This window comes from Anas acuta, chromosome Z, assembly GCF_963932015.1.
Source record: "Anas acuta chromosome Z, bAnaAcu1.1, whole genome shotgun sequence".
Lineage (NCBI taxonomy): Eukaryota > Metazoa > Chordata > Aves > Anseriformes > Anatidae > Anas > Anas acuta.
Genome location: NC_089017.1, coordinates 24433927 through 24455592, shown reverse-complemented (window position 1 = coordinate 24455592; position 21666 = coordinate 24433927). Strand labels below are relative to the sequence as shown.

Here is a 21666-nt window from a genome sequence, read left to right as displayed (position 1 = left end):
ACTGTAACAAAGAATTCCAAGATATTGTATCATTTCATAAGCTTAATTGTAAAAGAAGAAAAAAATTCCAGCCTTTGCATTGCCTGAGGAAAGTACAGCCTTATATAAGCATTGTACATATGCCAAAGCATTCAATCACCATGTCACAAAATGTACTCCATTAAGACAGAAATGGTTGCAGTATAATGAATTGCTGCTCTGGATTCTACATTTTTCCCCATTTAAACACTTTAAGGGTTAAAAGCACAGCACTCATTTCACATGAAATGAACCTGGGCTTTTAAATCTCAGCTGCGGCATGCAGCGTCCTTGTTGGTGACCACCTGATGTCAGCAGTTTGAATGATGTCTGACACTAATTATGTGTCGTTCACAAGATTGCCAGGCAGGAGAGTCTGTGTGAATAAAAAGCTATTTAAAAGGTTTTTATATGAGGTCTTACTCTCAATTTTTTAAAAGCCCTCACATCTCTTGTAAAGCAGCACCCTACTAATGCTGTTGAGGAAGGGAAATGCCATTTAAAAGACTATTAATAATGTTTGAAATGCATCATTCTTGTTTGGAAACCATGTAAAGAACAGCTTTTACATCTCATTTTATAATAAATGTGAAGCTGGAGAAAGATGTTTTGTCCTTGTCAGACTACCTGCCTTGGTGCAGACACAGAACCTACCTGATAATTATATCAGACTATTCAAAATTAATTGACATAAACACAAACATAAGATAGACATAAAACATTAGTAAATTATTAATTTGTTATTTATCTACTAATAAATCTTTTAAAATTGCTACCAGATTATTGAGCAATTGAAGGATTTGTTTGAGGTCTTATGTATGTGATACTCTAGATTTATGTTTTCCTCTGTGGTTTTCAGGGATACTATTCTCTCCATTTGCATATATGCATTCCTATGTGACGGCATTCAGGAATGGCTTATACTTTCTCTCAAATCACTTTCTCTGAAGATTAGGATTTTAAAATGTTATTTGCCATGGATATAGTCAGTTTATTAATATTACTATATCAAGCAAGTCAAGCAGCTATTAAAATCAATCTCAGACACTTGCTGTTGGAAATAGGATCCCATCAAAGTCCAACCAGCATATCTGTATAAGGCTGAGGCAACATTTTGTACTTTCCTCAAGCAAGCAGTATTACACCAGTTTGGATCTTTTAGCACATGTTTTCTCACTCTGTTCCCGAAGTCTCAGCAGCCAGAAGCAGCAGCAGCCTGGAGTCCTTCACATTAGTAGAGTCCCATTTGTTTCAGTTTTTTCTTCTGTATCCATCAATACTGGGAGGGAGCAACTGTTGTCAAGTTGTTACTTCTGCAGTCTGGAATGGGACAAGGAAAATGTAGAAAACTATTGAAATGACCTGATGGACTTTGCTGAATGACTGCAGTATAAAACTGTGAACTGTAAAACAGACAAATACAAACCAACACAAGCAGGAACAAAGAATTCTAGCTTATATTTAAAAGATGAAAAATTCTGCCTAGCAAAAAATGCATCTGAGAGGGAATTTAGTATTACCAAATGTGATCCTCTGTAGAATGCTGTGACTTAAACAAGGCTAACACAGTCCTTGACTGAGTAAAAAAGGGGGTTGGTTTAGAAAAGTAATCTTACCTGAATGACTAGTGCTGGAAAAAGTACTACTACTGAAATATTGATCCTGTATTTCATATCCATGGTTACTGCAGAAATAGTCAGAAAGGGACTACAGAAACAGAGTTTTTAAAGAAGATGTGTCTATGTGGTCATGTGCAATTAGTCATGGATTAATGTAGGTTATCCATGGGATAGCTGGCAAAGCAAGAGTTACATCTGATCTGAACTGTACACCTGTGAAACTGCTGGTTTTCCTGCTTGTGTGAAATGGTAGTAATAAACAAGGCCCTGTCTCACTGTTATTATGCTCTGTGTCCTTGAACCGGAAGTAGTATCCATTGTGCTTACTGACAAGCAATGTGGAAGGCAGAGATCTTGATTCTTTAGCTACTTTTCCATGGCAAGCATGTTTGCTAGGATGAAGCTTCTTATCTTGTTGACCTTGTAAAATCAGAAACTAATTTATTCTCTCTGATATGTATCATAGTTTCTAGGCGCATTTTTTCCTTCTCATTTTGCATCATCAGTTGACCATAGCTGAATAGGTGATTAAGCTGAACAAATTACTATTCTGCAACAATACAAGAATGTATTTGAAATGTCTGATAAGCACATCCTGGCTGTGGACTTAGGGTTGGATTGATTTCTATCAAGTAAGTTTGGCAGAGATTGGGGCAGTTCTTTACCTTTTATCAAGCATAACTCACAAATGAACTTCTGAGATCATTTGGGCATATCGCATCCAATGGTTTCCTATATCACAGTTCTTGGAGGACCTCAGGCTCATCTGCTACTTACATGAGGCACGCATTCTGTTTTATTGAAGAAAAAATGAGGCACCTAGATTTGTTATTTAGACACTGTGTAGGCATCATTTGTTGCAATGGAAGGGTTATAGGAAAGTTGAAAGATAGCTAAGTCAAATTTAAAAAGAAAAAACAAAACACCCATTTTCCTGTAAATCCAAGGAGAGAGGGCATGTTGGAAACTTCTGATTAAGTGAAATCATTTTAATATACCATAAATATTTCCCCATAGGTGGCAATAAACTAGGGAAATGGTTACCTTTCACACTTACAAAGTAAAAGAATGATATCCCAATGCAGTGATGCTGAAGAGGATTACTTTGTATAACTGATTCAAAGAAAAAAAAGCCATTAAGAGTCTACATGTGAGCGTATCAGAATAGGACACTATTATTTTGTATTATATGGGATGAAACAACACAGTAAAATCAAATTGTGCTCTGGTGTCCATATTTCTTAAAGAATTATTTCAGTGGAAGTCTGACAAAGTATTGTTTAACATGAGAGAACAAATAATTTTGATATATGTAAATTATTTGGGAGAACATTAAAGGACTTGATAACATTCAGAAAATGCCTGGAACTGGAAGTTATCTTACACATTACTAATCAAATCTATACAGCAGAAAAAGACAAAAGAAATTACAATGTTTAGATACTGAAGCAAAATGAATTTGAATAGGAAGAACTGAAGATTTTTAAGAACAGCTAATATTAGGGAGAGTTAGATAAGAAAATGCCTGAATGCTTGTCACTGACTTTTTAAATAAAGACCAGGTACTTTTCTGTGAATGGATCAGATCTCAGATAGAAGTTATTTTCCAGAGCAAGGTCTTAAGTCTGTGTTACAGTGCCAACCAACTCAGGCAATCAGAACAGCTTCTTTTTCAGTTAAAACTTATGAATCTCTTAAATATTTGGTCACTGAATATCTATGGCAAGCATTAAAGTATTCAGACAAGGGAATCCATGCAGGAACTTAGTGTTTCTACAGTATAAAAGTCTAAATGTATTTCAAAATGAAGTCTGCTGTGGCATTCAGGACAGGGCTCAGAAGTGAATGATGCATCCAGCAAGTCTTCACATGCTGTGTCAATTATTTTCTAGAAACCTATGACATAGTATTATAATTTTATGGAAATGTTGCCCAGTACACTTAACGCCATTTATATGTGTACAAACATACGCAGAACACTCTGGAGAGCACGAGTGTTTAAAAGTCATAGTCAGCAGTGCTTTTGCTTTTACTGACATGCTTTACCTTTCACTGTAAATATACTGTTTCCTGCTTTTGGCAATTAGCCTTATAAAAAGATAAAATAAATATGGATATGGAGACTCTAATAATATGCTTTAAGAAGAACTCCCAAGTTTAGGAAGTAAGGAGTAGTAATTTTCTTTATGAGTGAGCTATTGATTTCAATTTACACACAACAGTAAAAATAAAAACTCAGTAACTGTGATTTCTGTATTGCAGATTAGGAAAATATTACACAATTAATTCCACATAATAATTTTTAAAAGGAGGTTTAATCAGGTTTACTAAGAGTGCTAAACAGCCTCAGAATGCCAAATGCATGGCAAGTACTTCAGTGACTAATTGTAGTGGAGGTACATAACACATTCCTGTAATCCTTTTCTTGTACCAAGATAAGAAATGAGAAACTATGAAAGGTTCCATTTCAAAATGCATCAACCCTCCTACCATAGTTTTTTTGCCCAGTTTGTAATCATGTCTTCTGTGGAAAACTTTTATCAAAATCAAGAGAAGAGTGGGACTTGATAGGTAGGGTTGATGGTAGGACTTGAGCTTGAAGATCTTTTCCAACCCAGATGATGATTCTATGATTCTAGGAATAATAGAATTGTTGTTCAAAATCATAGAATAATAGAATATGTTTGTTCAAAAGAGTGCTGCTTCATTCCTTTTATCTTTAGGCATCAGACATTCCTAAGGCCTCAAACAGCTTGATTTTTAGAGTTAGAATTCATTAACTGTTGTGTAAAGACAGTCTTTCTACAGGCTTCTAGTTTCTACTTCTTTATGGGATGACCTTTTCCCAATATGTAGCCTTGTGAATATAATGCACAGAATTTTAGGGCTGTAGAGGGATGAGAACTTCAGAGTATCAGACTATCTTCTCTACTTCCAAGTTATGAAGTATTCCAAGCAATGAAGTATTCCTTAGAAATTATTTTTTTTCTTATTTTTTTTTTAATCTGTAAGATAATATTTCCAACTTCCGGAGAGTTAAATACTTTTGCCCATTTAAATTCAATGCTGCTTTACAATCATAAACAATTATTTGCATATATGTTTAATTTTGTTCATGTGCTTGAAGATTCAAAGTTCTATAAATTGTGAAAAAGCAGAGGGCCTGCTTTTAGAACTTTTTCAATGTGATGACTTTTACCCTATGAAACAGAAAGTCCCTTGAGATACTACATTTGATTTCATATTTGGTACTGTCTAAATACTGTAATTAGAATAGAAGGTTTTTAAATTTAATAAAAAATAATGACTTGTCCATATAAAATGTATGTGAAGATCATCAGTAAATTTCATTGTTATTTTAAAGTAGCTGTATTTGAATTATTTTCCTTTTCAAAGGCTGTTTGTTCATATCAGTCTTTTAGCTCTCATGTTTTGAATGCTTTCTCAACTCTTTACTTTTTCCTATGAAAACATGGTGCTGTTATCCAGGCAATTGGTAGAGATTGCTATGTATTTTTGTTGTTGTTGTTGTTGATCATGATATGTCTTCTAATATTTTCCTCAAAGTAAAAGCATTTTTAATATCCTGTTTTTTTTTTTGTTCGTTTTGTTTTTACTTTGTTTTTAATTTTTTTTTTTTTGGGGGGGGGGAGGGGGGTATTACGGGTTGCTAACTAAGGCTTGCTAATTATGATCAGAATTATGTCAGTGTTCCTACTTGTGTTTTTTTAAACATACAAACACTAAATAAAACATAATAAAATGTGTATGTTTTACTCTAGTGTCAGTAGAAAATGGCCCATTTCTTTTTTTTTGTGTTAGAGAATAGATAAACTTTGACATTACTTAAAGTTAATGCATTACTGCTCTTGCAAGCAAACAAGAATTGTAAACGATCATGTTATACAGCAGGTGTTTTAGATGTAGCTTCTCAGTAGAATGTGCAGAGCTCAAAGCTAAAGAAATTAATTGAAAAATAATTAAAGAAATTAATTAAGTTTATGTTTCTAACAGTTATAAACATTCATGTCTAACTGAAATCAAATGTACATGAAAATCCTAATGTCAAATAGAATGGAAGTTTTTTACATTCCTCTAGGATAAAGTATAACATGGAAGCAGGACAGATGACAGATGAAGAAATAGTTTTCCACTTACATAAACTTAGGTTTCTTTGCAGGTGCAGTACTTGGTTAGGTACAGAACTACTGTGCCACATGATTCTTGGTTACCTATAGAGATAAGATCCTCTTTTGCTGGGCTGTAAGGATGAGCCCCTTATTTTTAGTAATGCATACAAATGTATCGGAAAGGTAAAGAAGTGTTTCAAAAAGCATTATATTATCACCGGGGCCAATGATTTGTAATCAAGCAAATAGCTTAATTACACAGGGATTTTCATGTTCTTTTTTGACTTCTTTCAACGCCATATGCAAGGTAGAGCAGACTGATGTTTCCCTGTGTGGGTTTTGTTGTTCATGCATAGGTTGGGTTGGTACTAAGAGATGCACTTGTTCAGCTCAGCTCTTAACATCCAGAGCTGTGATGAGGCTGGCTAGCACAGGACACAGTGACTGTTTTGCTTCCTGTCTGCTATTGGGAAAACCAACATGGGCTGTTTTCCTCCGGAGAGGCTGGGTGGTGCTGAGCTCTGAGCTGAGTAGTCTCTCTGGGTCTCATTGTTGCCTCTGAAAAATGACCGTGTAATGTTGTGTCCTAATTAAGACAAACACAACACAAACACTCTTATGGTCTAAGTTTCTCAAACAATTCCAGGCTTTCCTCAGCTCCAGAGGCATCTGGCCATTGCAGGCTGGAGTGTCCTGCAAGTCCAATTGCCATTCTGCTCAGTGTTTGCTGTTGCAGTTTATTGTGTGTGTCTTCTTTTACAATCATTTCTTTTTCTTTTCTAGTTTGAGGGCTGCAAGAAGGCCTTTTCCAGACTAGAAAACCTCAAGATTCACTTAAGGAGCCATACAGGTGAAAAGCCGTATCTTTGTCAGCACCCTGGCTGCCAGAAAGCATTCAGCAACTCCAGTGACCGCGCCAAGCACCAGAGGACACACCTAGATACTGTAAGGAAGTAGAGGTCCCATTGCAGTCCCCTGTTCATTAGATTGTGTGCTCCTTTCCACCAGGTTGGTGGCAACAGGTAGCCTGTAACATCACTGATTGGAAGGAGAAGGGTCTTCTAGGGCTGTTCAGGGACTAGTCGATTAAAAGGCCACAGCTTCATGGGCTCCACTGCAGGTAGAATAACTTCCTCCCACTCAGGTGTTATTTAGGGAACCTGAAGTCAACATGCAAAGATTTAGAAGCCAGCTGGGATAATGACTGCTATTATATGACAAAAATCAGTAGAATGGCTGGAGCAAGTACTAGAAAGACATGCCAACAAATTTTACTTGTGAATTTGACTCAGTATTGAGATTTGTTTAATGAAAGCTTTGTTTCACAACAAAAGAAGTTCAGGTTTCATTAGAGACAAACAGTTTCCAAAGGGCAGAAGACCAGAAGGAGAAAAAGAACACTGCCATTCGAATTAAATGGCTGTCAAAAAACTTAAAAGATCCTTTTCAGATAATTGGTAGTATATTTGGTACACTACATTTATACGCTTTTTTTTCAGAAATGCTTTGTTAATCGTAAATGCCTGAATTGTGAAATAGCCAATTTTAGCAGAGTTGGACCTGGTGTTCATTTAATACTCTTTATTGTGAATCTTCAGGTCTTCAGAGAAGACAGGTAGGTTAGAACAGGCAGAAAGAGATAGTTTCTGAAATTTGTATTTATTTGGTGAATTACTTTGGTTCTTTGGTCTTGTCTTTTTAAGTTCCAAAAGTATTACAGGACTGGTATTTCTCTAAACTGATGTGCTATTAGAAAATATGAGCTGGAAGTGTTTGTTTTATACTTCAGATTAAAATGTGTATTTTTGTGTGAAATATTTTTGATACTTTAGTATTCAGTGTTTGCACTGGTTTTTGCTTGCTCTCATCATAATGTAGAAAACTAACACTTTTTCTTTTTTTCTAAAGCAGATTCTTCTATAATTCTAAATTGTCTATCTGGGCCTTTACTGCAATTTCTTTACCTGATTCACTAAAGAATGTAATTTCTGATTAAGCCAAAGATTGCTCTAAGGGTGGAAGCATTGTGAGTATACCTAACAATATTCATTGTACTGATTAAAAAAAAAAAAAAGGTAATAATGAAAGGTGCCATAATTAAAGCCTTCCTTTGTTTTTTCTTCCATATGAACCTTACTTTTCTCCTTTCCCTTTCTAATAAATTACTAGCCTTCTGCTTGTAATAATGTACAGCATTTCATTTTGTAGTAATGTGATTTACAGCATCCCAAAGCTCTAAATGGTTTCTCGTGAGTTAAAATAATCTGTGATTTAACAGCTGCTTCTTTATCCTTTTTCTTTTTGGTTTAGAAACCTTATGCATGTCAAATTCCAGGATGTACTAAACGATACACAGATCCAAGCTCCCTGAGAAAACATGTGAAAGCACATTCTTCCAAAGACCAGCAAGTTAGGAAAAAGGTAAAATTTCTACTGTGTTGGCAGGTGTATTTTATGGAGAAGTTGGTGTTATAATATTAGATATATCAATATGTATTAAATGCCTGTAGTGTTTTCAGACTGAAAAGAAAAAACATTAATGAAAAGCAAATTAAACTGTTTTTACATAGGTGATAATTTTATATTTGACTTCATGAGTCTACCTGCTTTAATGCTCTTACTTGCTGATGTAGTGTTTACTCACATACATAAACATACATAATAAGCAAAATCAAAAGTGGTCTTTGAAAACAAAATGTTTTGATTTTATACTTTCACCACTTGATAAATACATAAGATCATAAAATGCAAGTTTAAATGACTTGTCTTGGATGGGAAGATGGATTTTGAGGCTCAATAGACAGTGTATGAGGTTAAGATGTAAATTATATTTTCATATGCCAGACAGTTTCAAATGTATTTCACAACACTGGCTCCCTGTGGATGTCAAGTCCATGAGTCAAGAGTTATTTGTATGTATAAGCACGTCTTTGAAGAGCTGAGCTGTGACCTAAAAGAATGGTGTTTTTTCTGAGCATTTTTCTTCATATCTCACATTAATCGTTGGCACTATGTCATTAGTTTAGATCATTGAGTCAATCAGTATTGTATCAATCCTGATACAAGAACATATGTGAACTGTTACAGGACTAGATAAACCTTGCAGATGTTTAAAACTTAATGCATAGCCATTCATAGAAAGTAGCAAAAAGTGTTTGTACAACATAGGAATCTCCAAAGGACAGTCTTTAATATATAGATTTAAGCCGTAAATTTTGATTCAATGGTTGGTTGTAACTAAGAAAAAGGACATGGCAGAAGAGACCTGTATTTCAGCCTGTTGTAAGGAACTGGTCTATAGTATTCATGAGAAGATGCCTCTGAACTTATGAATGCCCACTTGTATGAGTGAGAAAGTAACTGTGCATTTGTGTTCACCATGACAAGCAGAGCTTTGACTTCCTTGCTCCTGTGTGCTCACAGACAGGACTGCCAAAGAAGTTCTATGAGCCCTGCCCTGCCTATCCTAGGAGCTGCCCAGGCAGCTTTTATGACTTTTACAGGCATGCAAAGTAAATGGCAATCAAGACTGCATTGTAAGAAATTTGTGTGTGATACATCAACTAAAACTGGCATAGTGAGCCTGAATACAGGTATTGAACTGCACTGTACTATTACTGTCATTTACAGTAAAATAATATGTTATCTCCTGTCTTTGATTGTGTCAGTACTTTGTGGGATTTTCCTTCTGACATTTCATTCACTACAAGTTTTTTTTCAATTTGCACACCTTCTTTGTACCAAACAGTTTAAAGCTGGCCCTTTTTACTCTTTGCTTCACTCTCTGGTCACATTTTAGCTTTATAACTGCTTGTTTTTACAGCCCTGTTTGGTAAGGATTTACCTATACCCATTGTTCACCTGAGATAAAGTAATATATAGAAAGTAAAGAAGTGAAATCTCCATGTGTGTGGAGATCACACATGTGGAGATCAAATCAGATATTTAAAGCATGGATAAAGTTTGCAACATATAATGTTTACAAGATACAACATAGTCACTGGACCTTTGAGAACTTGTAATTGCTAATTCACATCATGCTTTGGCATTTAAAATATTTCCTGGCAGTAATAATAATAAAAAGTAAGAAACAATAAACCTTTTAAGGAAGAATTAAGATTATTTATGACTTTAATTAAAAGTGAAAATTGGCTTAATGTCAAAAAAGTCTTTACAAAAATGCAAATTCATCAAAAATAACCATAAAAATTCCAAGGTGATAAAGGCACAGTAGAGTAATAGTTCCAGCACTAGGGATCTATTCTGTTGAAAAGAATGAAACCCTTTGCTGTCACACCCCGTTAGTCATGGATTCATTTAGTATGTTATGCCTCACTGCTTTTAATCCTCCTTTTAGCGTCCCCCTACACACTAAGTGACATTATTTTGGTGTCTTAAGTTGCTGGCTCTCCAAGGCTGTATGTGCAAATGTGTCTTTGATGTTGCATGGTCTAAATGCTGTACTAAATGCTAGTTACATGAAGTTTTCAACCCAGATTTTGTAGATCTGTGTTCAGGGCCAGATGATGCATGCAGTGACATGGATAGATTTAGGTCTGAATTATTTTAAACAATTTTTGTTGATAAATGTTTATGACTTACCACGTAAGGCAAAAAAACCTTTTCTGCAAACCTTCTAAGGCTGCCACTGTTCCCTTTCTCTTCCCAGCCCTGGCCTCCAGCCATCCACTAAATACATTGAACCGGGAATCTCTCCAGGTAATGGGATGAGATCCTATATTCCAAGAATATCACAGCATAAATATATCTTTTGTGTGCAATTTACTAGATAGCACAATAAACTCTTATTTACTAAAGCAAATCAGAAAGGAGACATCATCTGCTTTTTTTAACCATCTTTGCATCATTTGTAAAATTCTGCATAAGCATGAGGACAAGCACATATACAAACACCATGCAATCATCTGGGAATAAATGCTTAAAATGTCTGGAAAACATTTTCAGTATAATCCATATGCACAGTAACATTCAGTCCCTACTTGTAAAGTATTTTGATGGAATAAAAAACAGTACTTCCTGTCACATTTTAAAAACCTAAAAATTGCTGACTATGAATGGAATTCATCTTCACTTGGGGAAGACTGATGGAGCTCCTTCTATGCAGGGCAGTCAGTGATAGAAAAATATAGTATCCAGAATGTGATCTAAAGGAATATTGAGAAAAAATGATAACGTACAATATGCCTCTGGACTACAAACAGTTTAAAAGCCTGTTCCCTTAGTCATTTCCTCCTTTGAACTTTGAAAGGACAGCAAACTAAAAAGATTTTTTTTTTTTATAGTTGAACAGTTACCTTGTGGTACTTGTTACCAAAACATATAATAGAAGACAAGGGGCAATCGGAATTCAAAGGGATCTGGGTATTTCTGTGATTATTGAGAGTACTCATCATTCTTTTGGCAGTGTTAAAAAATAAACACAAGGTTTGCATGGAATATTAGTGAATCAGGACCATGCTGTAGGACAGAAGTAAGCATCAAACTAGAGAGATTAGGGAAAAGGTTGATTATTCTGCACTGCTCATTTGCACTTTCTCACTCTTTCCACTGAAAGGTCAGCCACTACTGGATGCTGTACGTAACTTAAAGCAGTCTTGGAAGAAGTAAATGCTCCTAAATTGCTACTGAAAAATAACCTTCAGGTTGCCTTGCCTTAAGTTACATATTCTCCTGCCTTTTTTTTTTTCTTTTCTTTTCTCATTTCATTTCTTGTAACACTTTTCTTTTTCCATTTCATTCCTTATTCTGTCTCCCAACTTTGTGTCTTTGATTCTTTAGGATATGTAACCAAGCTGAACATCCTTAGGCAGCTGAGGTGCATATGCCATGGTAAGAGCCATCTCTACTTTCTTCTGCCCCAGATACTTCTATATTCATTCCTCTGTCATCCTCTTTCTTTCCTTCATTTTTTCCATATGCAGAATTCAAGTAAACTGTTACTTTATAAAGAATATTGGTATTTATTGCCAAAGCCTACTTAAAAGTTTGACATACTATGCGTTTGCTAATCTTTATCTAGCCAGGACCTCATATTAATTCAGGACCTCATGAATCATTTACCTTTTCTTTTCCCCTCACATCAATAATTACCTAACAGCTTTTCAGCTTTTCATTCTTCTGTGCATTTTCAGGGCATAACAGGACCAAATACAAGAGCTTGCTGAGTTTTCAGGAAATTATTTCCAAAAATAATAGCCTAAACTGATTGTTCCCCAGAATCAAAGACTGTTCAGATTTAACACCAGCCAGCAACTAAGTACCACACAGCCACTCACTGTCCCCAGGTGGGACTGGGGAGAGAATTGGAATGGTAAAAGTGTAGGAACTCATAGGTTGAAATAAGGACAGTTCTCCAGGTAATGCAAAAGCCACATGTGCAGGCAAAGCAAATTTGCTACTTCCCATCAGCTGGCAGATGTTCAGCCACTGCTGAACAGCCACAGTTCATCATGCATAATGGTTTCTTGGGAAGACAAATTCTATCACTCCAATCTTTCCTCACGTCCTTCTTCTTTATAGTGGGTTTTATTGCTGAGCATGACACTGTATAGTACGGACTATCTTTATGGTCAGTCTGGGCCAGCTGTCCTGGTTGTGTCCCCTCCCAAGTTCTTGTGCACTCCCAACTTCCTTGTGGGCAGGGCAGCAGAAGAAGCAGAAAAGGCCTTGGCTCTGTGTAAGAACTGCTCTACAACAACTAAATTACCGTTGTGTTATCATTACGGTGTGTTGTCACCACTATTTTCATCAAAAATCCAAAATACAGCATTGTGGGAGCCTATATGAAGCCAAATTCCAGCCAAAACCATGACAATGATAAACATGGAGTATTTCTGAAAGGAAAAGACGGAGAGGTGAAATTCATGTGTTGAAATTACTATTTATTTTCTTCTTTCAGATATACTTTAGAAATAGTGTCTGGCTTTATTGAATTGTGAAGGATCAGAAGGGCAAGAATAGGAGGTCTTTAAAAGATGTTTAGATTTAGAGCTTAGTGATATGGTTTAGTGGAGGACTTGTTAGTGTTAGGTGAGAGGTTGGACTCGGTGATCTTGGAGGTTTCTTCCAGCCTAGATGATTCTGTGAAAACATAAGGATGAGTGAGGCAGGTATTTGCTTCAGTTCATCTTTGTATTAGTCTTCTTACAAAACACTAACACTGTTTTATGACTTCATAAAATCAGAGAACCATTTATGCATTTATACTTTTTTTTTTTTTTTTTTTTTTTTTTTTTTTTTTTTTTCCAGTCTTTAATTCTAGCTACAGTCATTTCTGGTATAAATAGTGTCTAGACTAAGTTGGAGGCAAATCATTATGTCTATTGGACCCTATATTCCTTATTTATAGAACAGTTTTAATAAGTAAGGCTACAGTATAGAGCTTTGCTCTGCTATCACAACAATGCCAAGCGATTTTTTTCCTTGAGATACCCAGAAGCATCTCTATCTAGCCAAAAATAGGGCACTACTTGACACAAACTTTATTTTCAGTTGGTTTCACTTTGTGTTTTTGGCAAAAAGCAATTTCTTTCATCTGTGAATTGATGATGCTGTATTTGAAAATACAAATCCATAGTTCTCTTAGTTGGTAAGTCTTTTTACAGAAGCTAGTGAAAATGAAATTCTGCAGCATGATCATTAACAAAATTCAGAGCCTATACTATTAGCTATGCAGTGAATAAAAACCAATATAGAAGGCAAATATTTTTATGCTGTTCACAAAGACTTATTTGTTTTGAGAGCTCAGACCCTCACAAGTCTTAAACTTGTTCTACAAGTATAGGAACATTATCTTATTTGTACAAGTGTACCGTGAAGAACAGTTTGCTATTTCTGCAGCTATCTTCCTAAATAAAGAAAATCCCTAATTCACTTTTAAGTATTGCAGTTCATATCGCACTTCAATGGAACAGACCCTCCACTGGCTTAGTGTAGATCTTATCATGAGCATTTGCAATGTCTAATGCTTTTTGAAGGTTTTCTCTTCAAACAAGTGCATTTGCAGACCGACAAGATAGTTCTTTAAAAAAAAAAGTCAAAAGGATTGCTTAGATTACTTACAGCTGTTTGGCAAGGACAAGATTAGTTTGATAGCATCTATTTTAGCATCTGAATGGTGTACAGTCTTGCTTTTAGTTAGTTTTCATTTTATCCATATTTATAACAGTGGAGAACAGTTGTCATGTATAATAGTTCTTCAAGCCAGTATGTGGTGCCAAAGAATATATATGTATTTAAGATTGTTTCCATTTAATTAAAAGATACTTTAATAGGTAAGGATACAACTGTTTCACTACATCTTTGTGGAAAAAAAAAAAAAAAAAAAAAAAAGAATAGATAATTGGAACAGTCCAAATAAACAAGATCAGCTAAAGAATGTAAAACCTCCCTGGGCTTTTCACTGTAGGCCTTGAACTTAAGATGTTATTACCAAATACTGTCACCTTTCACCTCTTTCACCTGATCAATTATTTAATGTTTCACAGTTTTAACAGTGCACAGAATGTGTTTGTGATCTTTTTTCATAAATTAGTTATGGATTATATATGTTATACAGAAACGCTCTGAGACAGTGAATGCTTAACTGGCAATTGCCTCTGAAAGTTGTCATGACTCCTGGAAAAACCTGCTCATTCAAAGGGATCTTGTGGCCACCATGCATGGATTCAGCTCACCAGATAGCTTAATGCCTCAGCAGATCCACAGCATGATAAGTGATACTCCTTGGTCTTCTACTGGGTTTTTCAGTAACATACAGAAGAGCTGTGCAGCTAAAGCATGCAGTGTCATTCAACTATATATTTTTTTCTCCTTATTTATTTATGTGATATTTATTTAGTCTTATTCTAACACAGCAGTTCCTCATGTATATCTTCCAGACTTTCTCCATCATAGAATTTTGCATTGTCTCTGCCAGAAAGTGAATATCACAAATTCATAACTTTGTGAAAGGCAGCCCAAAGGACATTTGTGAAAGTTGTTTATCCTTGGTGGAGATTTGTTTCTAATTGCACAGGAGACAGGGATCTGTGCACAGACTTGCACTTCCAGCTTGGTTAATTTCTACCTGATAAAATTCCTTTTTGACATAGATTGGTCATTTGTGTAATGCTGGTTGAACAGTAGGTTTTAGAGAGCTGTCAAAATACTCTCTCAGCTAAGGTTTTCTACAAGATTTCCTCCCATGATATCTAGCTTGAAGGAGATCTTTTCAGGCACTATGCTGAGAAAGGGAACAGGCAATCAGGGTTTCCCTAAACCTGCTGCTATTCGTGCATGATTTCTTACATTTTTCACTTGTTGCTCTCTCAAAAATAGATAAGTTAGTAATGGTTGGAAAACTTCAGAATTCTTTTCCTAGTTACAATAAAGAAAAAAGGTTCTACACTTCTTTGATGAAGAAGCAGACTATGTTATACCTCAGCTGTATCCACTCCTAATTTGGGTTGTAGTAGAGGCTAGCAGAGTAGATAAGTCCATTCTAGGTGTGCAGCATGTTGGAAGTAAGGAAATAAAGACATGGATCATCTGGCCAAAGCAATTGCTGGGACTACCTTGCAGCGTGGCCTGACCAAGGTCCCAACTGAAATGGAAGGGCTCTGCAGAGGAACCTATGCACAGCTAGTGATGATCCTGCAGATGTTGTTCTTCTGCCACTATGCAAGCCTCATGTTGGTGAAAAGGGAATATAAAATCTCCACCTTCATGGGCAGATCTCAATGACTGAATCTTTATGAGCCTTGGTCATTTTATATCACTTTCTAGCAATTCACCTTTTCTTATTCTCTCTTAGAACCTTTTTTGTATAACACATATAAACCTGTACATCTTACAGCAAATGCTTCAGTCCCCCAGGAAAGATAAAATAAAATAAAATAAAATAAAATAAAATAAAATAAAATAAAATAAAATAAAATAAAATAAAATAAAATAAAATAAAATAAAATAAAATAAAATAAAATAAAAACAGTGTTCTTTCTTATTACAGTGCTGCATGCTACTTGCCTGTTCATTGTTTAAATTGTTTTACAGTAAAAGCAGGCTTTTTTTTTATTATGACTACATGTTGATTTTACTGCACTTTACTACACATCAGTGAAACTCCTGGCTTGTTTTAAAGCCTTGGGATAAACAAAATTTTATGCCAGCAGTCAGAATTTAGTGGCAAACACAAATAGAAAACAATGTATTGTGATTTTCTTTTGCTAGTATCGTTGTTTTATTTCATTTTGCAACACATTTCCTTTAATTTGTCAGTATTTGATTTTTTTTTTTGAACCAAGAAACACCACTTAATAAATTTCTTACAGAAAATAAATTCACTTCTTTTTTCTGTTCTCTTATTCAGAATGATTAATTAATGAGGAGAGAGTTAGCTAAGGAGAGTTAGAAGAATACATCATTGGTATTTCAGCAGGCTATTAGGGCATTAAGCCAGTTACCAACAACTTTGTCTATTATGTGACTATATTAATCTGGTGAAACTGCTCTGTTTTTGAACACCTGTCTTCCGGAGAGCAAACGGATTCTGTCCAGGGCCTACGGTACGAGCCCAGTACACTTCTGCACCTTTCAAGTTTCAGTTGCCCTTGTTCAAACTTTAAGTTCAAATTTCACTGTTAAAAGTGCAAAAGAGAGAGAATGGAGAGAAAAAGAAGCAAAAGTATTTTCTTTCTTTCAGAGCAGTTGAACATAAGGATATTTTCACTCATTTATTTTCTATGAAGTCCATTTAAAAGATGTCATTAATGCAAAAAGAACTGCATTCATGGGCTAAGGGTCACTGAGCAGTGCCCATGGCAACTAACAAACTATTCTGCAGAAAAAAAAATGCAGCAAAGAGTAAGTGTTTTAATCCTCAACTTTAATCCCTTTACTTCCTGTTTTCAAAATGAAATATAAATCAGGCTCCATGGAGTGCAGCAATTTTTGCTGAAAGCGGTGCTGGCAAAAAAAAGGATTAGGAATGGTCAGCAGTGTTTAAGGAATTTAACTGCACAAGTTGTTGGAAAACTTTTGATAACACAAGTGATCGGTTCTTTTGAGCGTGGTGAGTGAGAAATAGGAAAACAGACCTTGAAAGCATGGAGGGCTGGCTGTGGCCATTGTCCCAGGTGCTGCAGTAGGATAAGCAAGGCAGAACTTGCAAGGAGGATCTATCCTGGGGATGGGCTGTGCCAGTTTTGTGTGGAGCTCTGCTCTTCAGGAAGCAGGAAACATGGAAAACACCCACGTATTCCTCATAGTGGAAGTGGTTAAGGTTGGAAGGGACCTGTGGAGGTTATGTGGTCCAACCCCCTGCTCAGGCAGGGATAGCTGGAGCAGCTTCCCTCCAACCATATCAAAAAACCATTCACAAACAGAGAAGGACTGGTGGAGGATGTGATTGTCGGGAGCTGTCTTGGGCAGAGTGACCACGAAATGGTGGAGTTCACTATTTTTGGCGAGGCCAGGAAGGGGACTAGTAAAACCGCTGTATTGGACTTTCGGAGGGCTGACTTTGGGCTGCTCAGGACACTAGTTGGTGGAGTCCCTTGGGAGGCGGTTCTGAAGGGCAGAGGGGTCCAGGAAGGCTGGGCGCTCTTCAAGAGGCAAATCCTAATGGCGCAGGAGCGGTCTGTTCCCATGTGCCCAAAGATGAGCCAGCAGGGAAGAAGACCAGCCTGGCTCAACAGAGAATTGTGGCTTGAGCTTAGGAGAAAAAAGAGGGTTTATAATCTTTGGAAAAGTGGGCAGGCCACTAGGGAGGACTATAAGGATGTAGCGAGGCTGTGCAGGGACAAAATTAGGAAGGCCAAAGCTCATCTGGAGCTCAATCTGGCTACTGCTGTTAAAGATAACAAAAAACGTTTTTATAAATACATCAACACAAAAAGGAGGATTAAGGAGAATCTCCGTCCTTTACTGGATGCGGGGGGAAACTTAGTTACAAAAGATGAGGAAAAGGTGGAGGTGCTGGAGGTGCTCAATGCCTTCTTTGCCTCAGTCTTTAGCGGCAATACTGGTTGTTCTCTGGATACCCAGTAGCCTGACCTGGTGGAAGGGGATGGGGAGCAGGATGTGGCCCTCACTATCCACGAAGAACTGGTTGGTGACCTGCTACGGCACTTGGATGTGCACAAATCAATGGGGACGGATGGGATCCACCCAAGGGTACTGAGAGAACTGGCAGAGGTGCTGGCCAAGCCACTTTCCATCATTTATCAGCAGTCCTGGCTATCGGGGGAGGTCCCAGCTGACTGGCGGCTAGCAAATGTGACGCCCATCTACAAGAAGGGCCAGAGGGCAGACCTGGGAAACTACAGGCCTGTCAGTTTGACCTCAGTACCAGGGAAGCTCATGGAGCAGATCCTCTTGAGAGTCATCACGCAGCACTTGCAGGGCAAGCAGGCGATCAGGCCCAGTCAGCATGGGTTTATGGAAGGCAGATCCTGCTTGATGAACCTGATCTCCTTCTATGACAAAGTGACGCACTGGGTGGACAAGGGAAAGACTGTGGATGTGGTCTACCTTGACTTCAGCAAGTCATTTGACACCGTCTCCCACAGCATTCTCCTCAAGAAACTGGCTGCTCTTGGCTTGGACTGGCACACGCTTCGTTGGCTTAGAAACTGGCTGGATAGCCGGGCCCAAAGAGTCGTGGTAAATGGAGTCAAGTCCAGTTGGAGGCCGGTCACTAGTGGCGTCCCCCAGGGCTTGGTGCTGGGGCCGGTCCTCTTTAATATCTTCATCAATGATCTGGATGAGGGCGTTGAGTGCACCCTCAGTAAGTTTGCAGATGACACCAAGCTATGCGCATGCGTCGATCTGCTTGAGGGTAGGAAAGCTCTGCAGGAGGATCTGGATAGGCTGCACCGATGGGCTGAGGTCAACTGCATGAAGTTCAACAAGGCCAAGTGCCGGGTCCTGCACCTGGGGCGCAATAACCCCAAGCAGAGCTACAGGCTGAGAGATGAGTGGTTGGAGCGCTGCCAGGCAAAGAAGGACCTGGGAGTGATGGTGGACAGTCGGCTGAATATGAGCCAGCAGAGTGCTCAGGTGGCCAAGAAGGCCAACGGCATCCTGGCTTGTATCAGAAACAGTGTGACCAGCAGGGCTAGGGAGGTGATCGTCCTCCTGTACTCGGCTCTGGTGAGGCCGCACCTCGAGTACTGTGTTCAGTTTTGGGCCCCTCGCTACAAGAAAGACATCAAGGTGCTTGAGCGGGTCCAGAGAAGGGCAAGGAAGCTGGTGAGGGGTCTGGAGAACAAGTCCTACGAGGAGCGGCTGAAGGAGCTGGGCTTGTTCAGCCTGGAGAAAAGGAGGCTTAGGGGTGACCTTATTGCTCTCTGTAGATACCTTAAAGGAGGCTGTAGTGAGGTGGGGGTTGGCCTGTTCTCCCGCGTGCCTGGTGACAGGATGAGGGGGAATGGGCTTAAGTTGCGCCAGGGGAGTTTTAGGTTAGATGTTAGGAAGAACTACTTTACCGAAAGGGTTGTTAGACATTGAAATGGGCTGCCCAGGGAAGTGGTGGAGTCACCATCCCTGGAGGTCTTTAAAAGGCGTTTAGATGTAGAGCTTAGTGGTATGGTTTAGTGGAGGACTGCTTATTGTTAGGTCAGAGGTTGGACTCGATGATCTTGAGGTCTCTTCCAACCTAGAAATTCTGTGTGATTCTGTGATCAAGGCAGCTTTTGCAGTTCTACAAGGAGGAAGACTCTACAACCTCTCTGGGCAACCTGTGACAGTGCTCCATCACCCACACTGTAGAGCTGTGCTTGCTGAAGTTCAAATGGAACCTTTTGTGTTCCAGCTTGTGCCCATTGCCTCTTCTCCTACCACTGGGCACCACTGAAAATGAGCCTGGTTCAGTCTTCTCTGCACCCTCCCTTGAGGTATTCATACACATTGATAAGATCCTCCTAAGCCTTCTCTTCTACAGGCTGAACAATCTCCACTCTCTCGAACTAATGGGAGAGGTGCTTCAGTCCCTTCAGCATCTTGGTGGCCCTCCACTGGACTCTCTCCAGTACGCCTATGTCTCTCTTGTACTGGGGTGCTCAGAAATGGAAACATTATTGGTACTCCAGGTGTGGCCTCATCAATGTTGAATAGAGGAAAAGGTCACCTTTTTTGTGCATGGAAATTGTTTTCAGGATTAGCTGTTCCATCACCTTCCCAGAGACTGAGGTGATGCTGACCAGCCTGTAGTTCCCAGGGCATTCCTTGTCCCTCTTGAAGGTAGGAGTGGTATTTGCTTTCCTCCAGTTTTAAGGCACTTCTCCCAGTTGCCATGATCAAGTAAAGATTATAGAGTGGCCTCACATGTCATGGGTACATCCCATCAAGACACATGCAGTTGCAAATGTCAGCAGATTGGTGGTTCACTCGCATGTTAACATTTTTTGTTTCATGTCATGATGTCTCCCTGCACCTGGTTTCTGCCTTGATTTTATAGTCCTGTGAGTTCTGGCAGTGTGATATGTTGGAAAGTACACCAGAAGAAGTGCTATCACCCCTGTTAAATAATACACGTGCCAAAAAAAAAAAATCAAGATTGTCTCAAAACTCTTGCAACAGCTGTCAGTACATGCCCATAGCATTTTTTATTATTCAGTTTTCAGTTAGCCAATCCAGCCACAGCCCAAACACCCTTCAGGTCTTTAAGAGCATCCTCATTGACTGTCCTTCCAGTCTGGAATGTCCATCCCTGCTGTGCAGATTTAGTGCTACTGGAGGTGGGTCCTGGCAGCTGGCCTGCACTGGCAGATACCAATTTTGGAGTCCTACCTACTACTGAAGCAATGAGTGGGCGAGATACTGACTTCACGATCAATCCCTGTGTGAGGAAAGCTTAAATCTTCCTGTGTTTTTCCTCCTCGTGCTGCAGAGCTCTGCCCCATTTGCTGATGGTTGTTTGTGAGGCTGCACAGTAAACTGAATAAGGACTTTAACCAAGCCAAGCAAATAAACAAAAAACAAACAAAACCAACCAACCAACCAACCAAAGTCTCCCACAGTAAATAGGAAGCTATAGGAACTCTGAAATTCAGCATTACCAATCCAACAAACACACCCATCATCATCTAGCAAGGAAACATACTAAATTGACAGCTCACAAATTCATAGGCAGTAGGTGAAACTGTACAGAGATGTCCTAAAGAATCTTTGGAAGAGTGAAAATCATATTCCTGAAGGCATAATAATTTGGATCTCTTAACAGTAAAGCTGCCAAAGCTTTTTTTTTTTTTTTTTAATTTCTAGTCTTGTTCTATAATCAAGTATTATTTCACACAGACAAGTGTTTCCTTTTAGGAACTGGTGTACTTATGATCAATTTCCACAAAATCAAATATTTGACTCTGAAGACAGTGGTACAGTAAGCAATGTTGCAGAGTATTAAAGGGAATGTGAAATCTAAAAAATCTTTGTTTGTATACACAAATAATTGCGTATATACTATTTACAGATTTTCATGGCACTTTTTGGTAACCTGTGACAAGTATTTTTTTTAACTGAAACATCAGGTGGATGGGTACTTATTTATTTTCCACTTTTTTCCAGTCCTGAAGTGGAAATTTGCCAAGCAGTTCTGTTTTCAATAAGGGAAAACAAATCACTCTGCAGTCCAAGTGGGTTCCTTGTCAAGCTGCATTCACCTGGAAAAGCTATATCTCCAAATTAGTCTGATATAAAGTGGATCAGACTTTTTTCCTGCTTTTTGAATTTCATACTTCAACTCTACCGTTCACATGAAAAACAGCTACAAGCCTCTTATAACAGTGAGAAAAAGAGGAAGAAATGGGAAGAGGAAGAAATAGTCATAGGTATTGTGTAGGTAGCATTTTTACTAAGGTAGTTGCATGTTTTCAAGTTTGATACAATCTGAAATGGGTCAA

At 38.1% G+C, this 21666-nt stretch overlaps 1 protein-coding gene across 5 annotated transcripts in view; it reads left to right on the top strand.

Annotated features, from left to right (window-relative positions):
* Positions 1–21666, top strand: part of GLIS3 (GLIS family zinc finger 3) — a 181453-nt gene that overhangs the window by 117475 nt on the left and 42312 nt on the right. For all 5 annotated transcript variants that reach the window (XM_068667942.1, XM_068667944.1, XM_068667945.1 and 2 more), the window contains 2 exons: positions 6551–6712; positions 8078–8188. In XM_068667942.1, coding sequence (XP_068524043.1) covers positions 6551–6712; positions 8078–8188 — 273 coding nt within the window. The remainder of the gene's footprint in view (positions 1–6550; positions 6713–8077; positions 8189–21666) is intronic.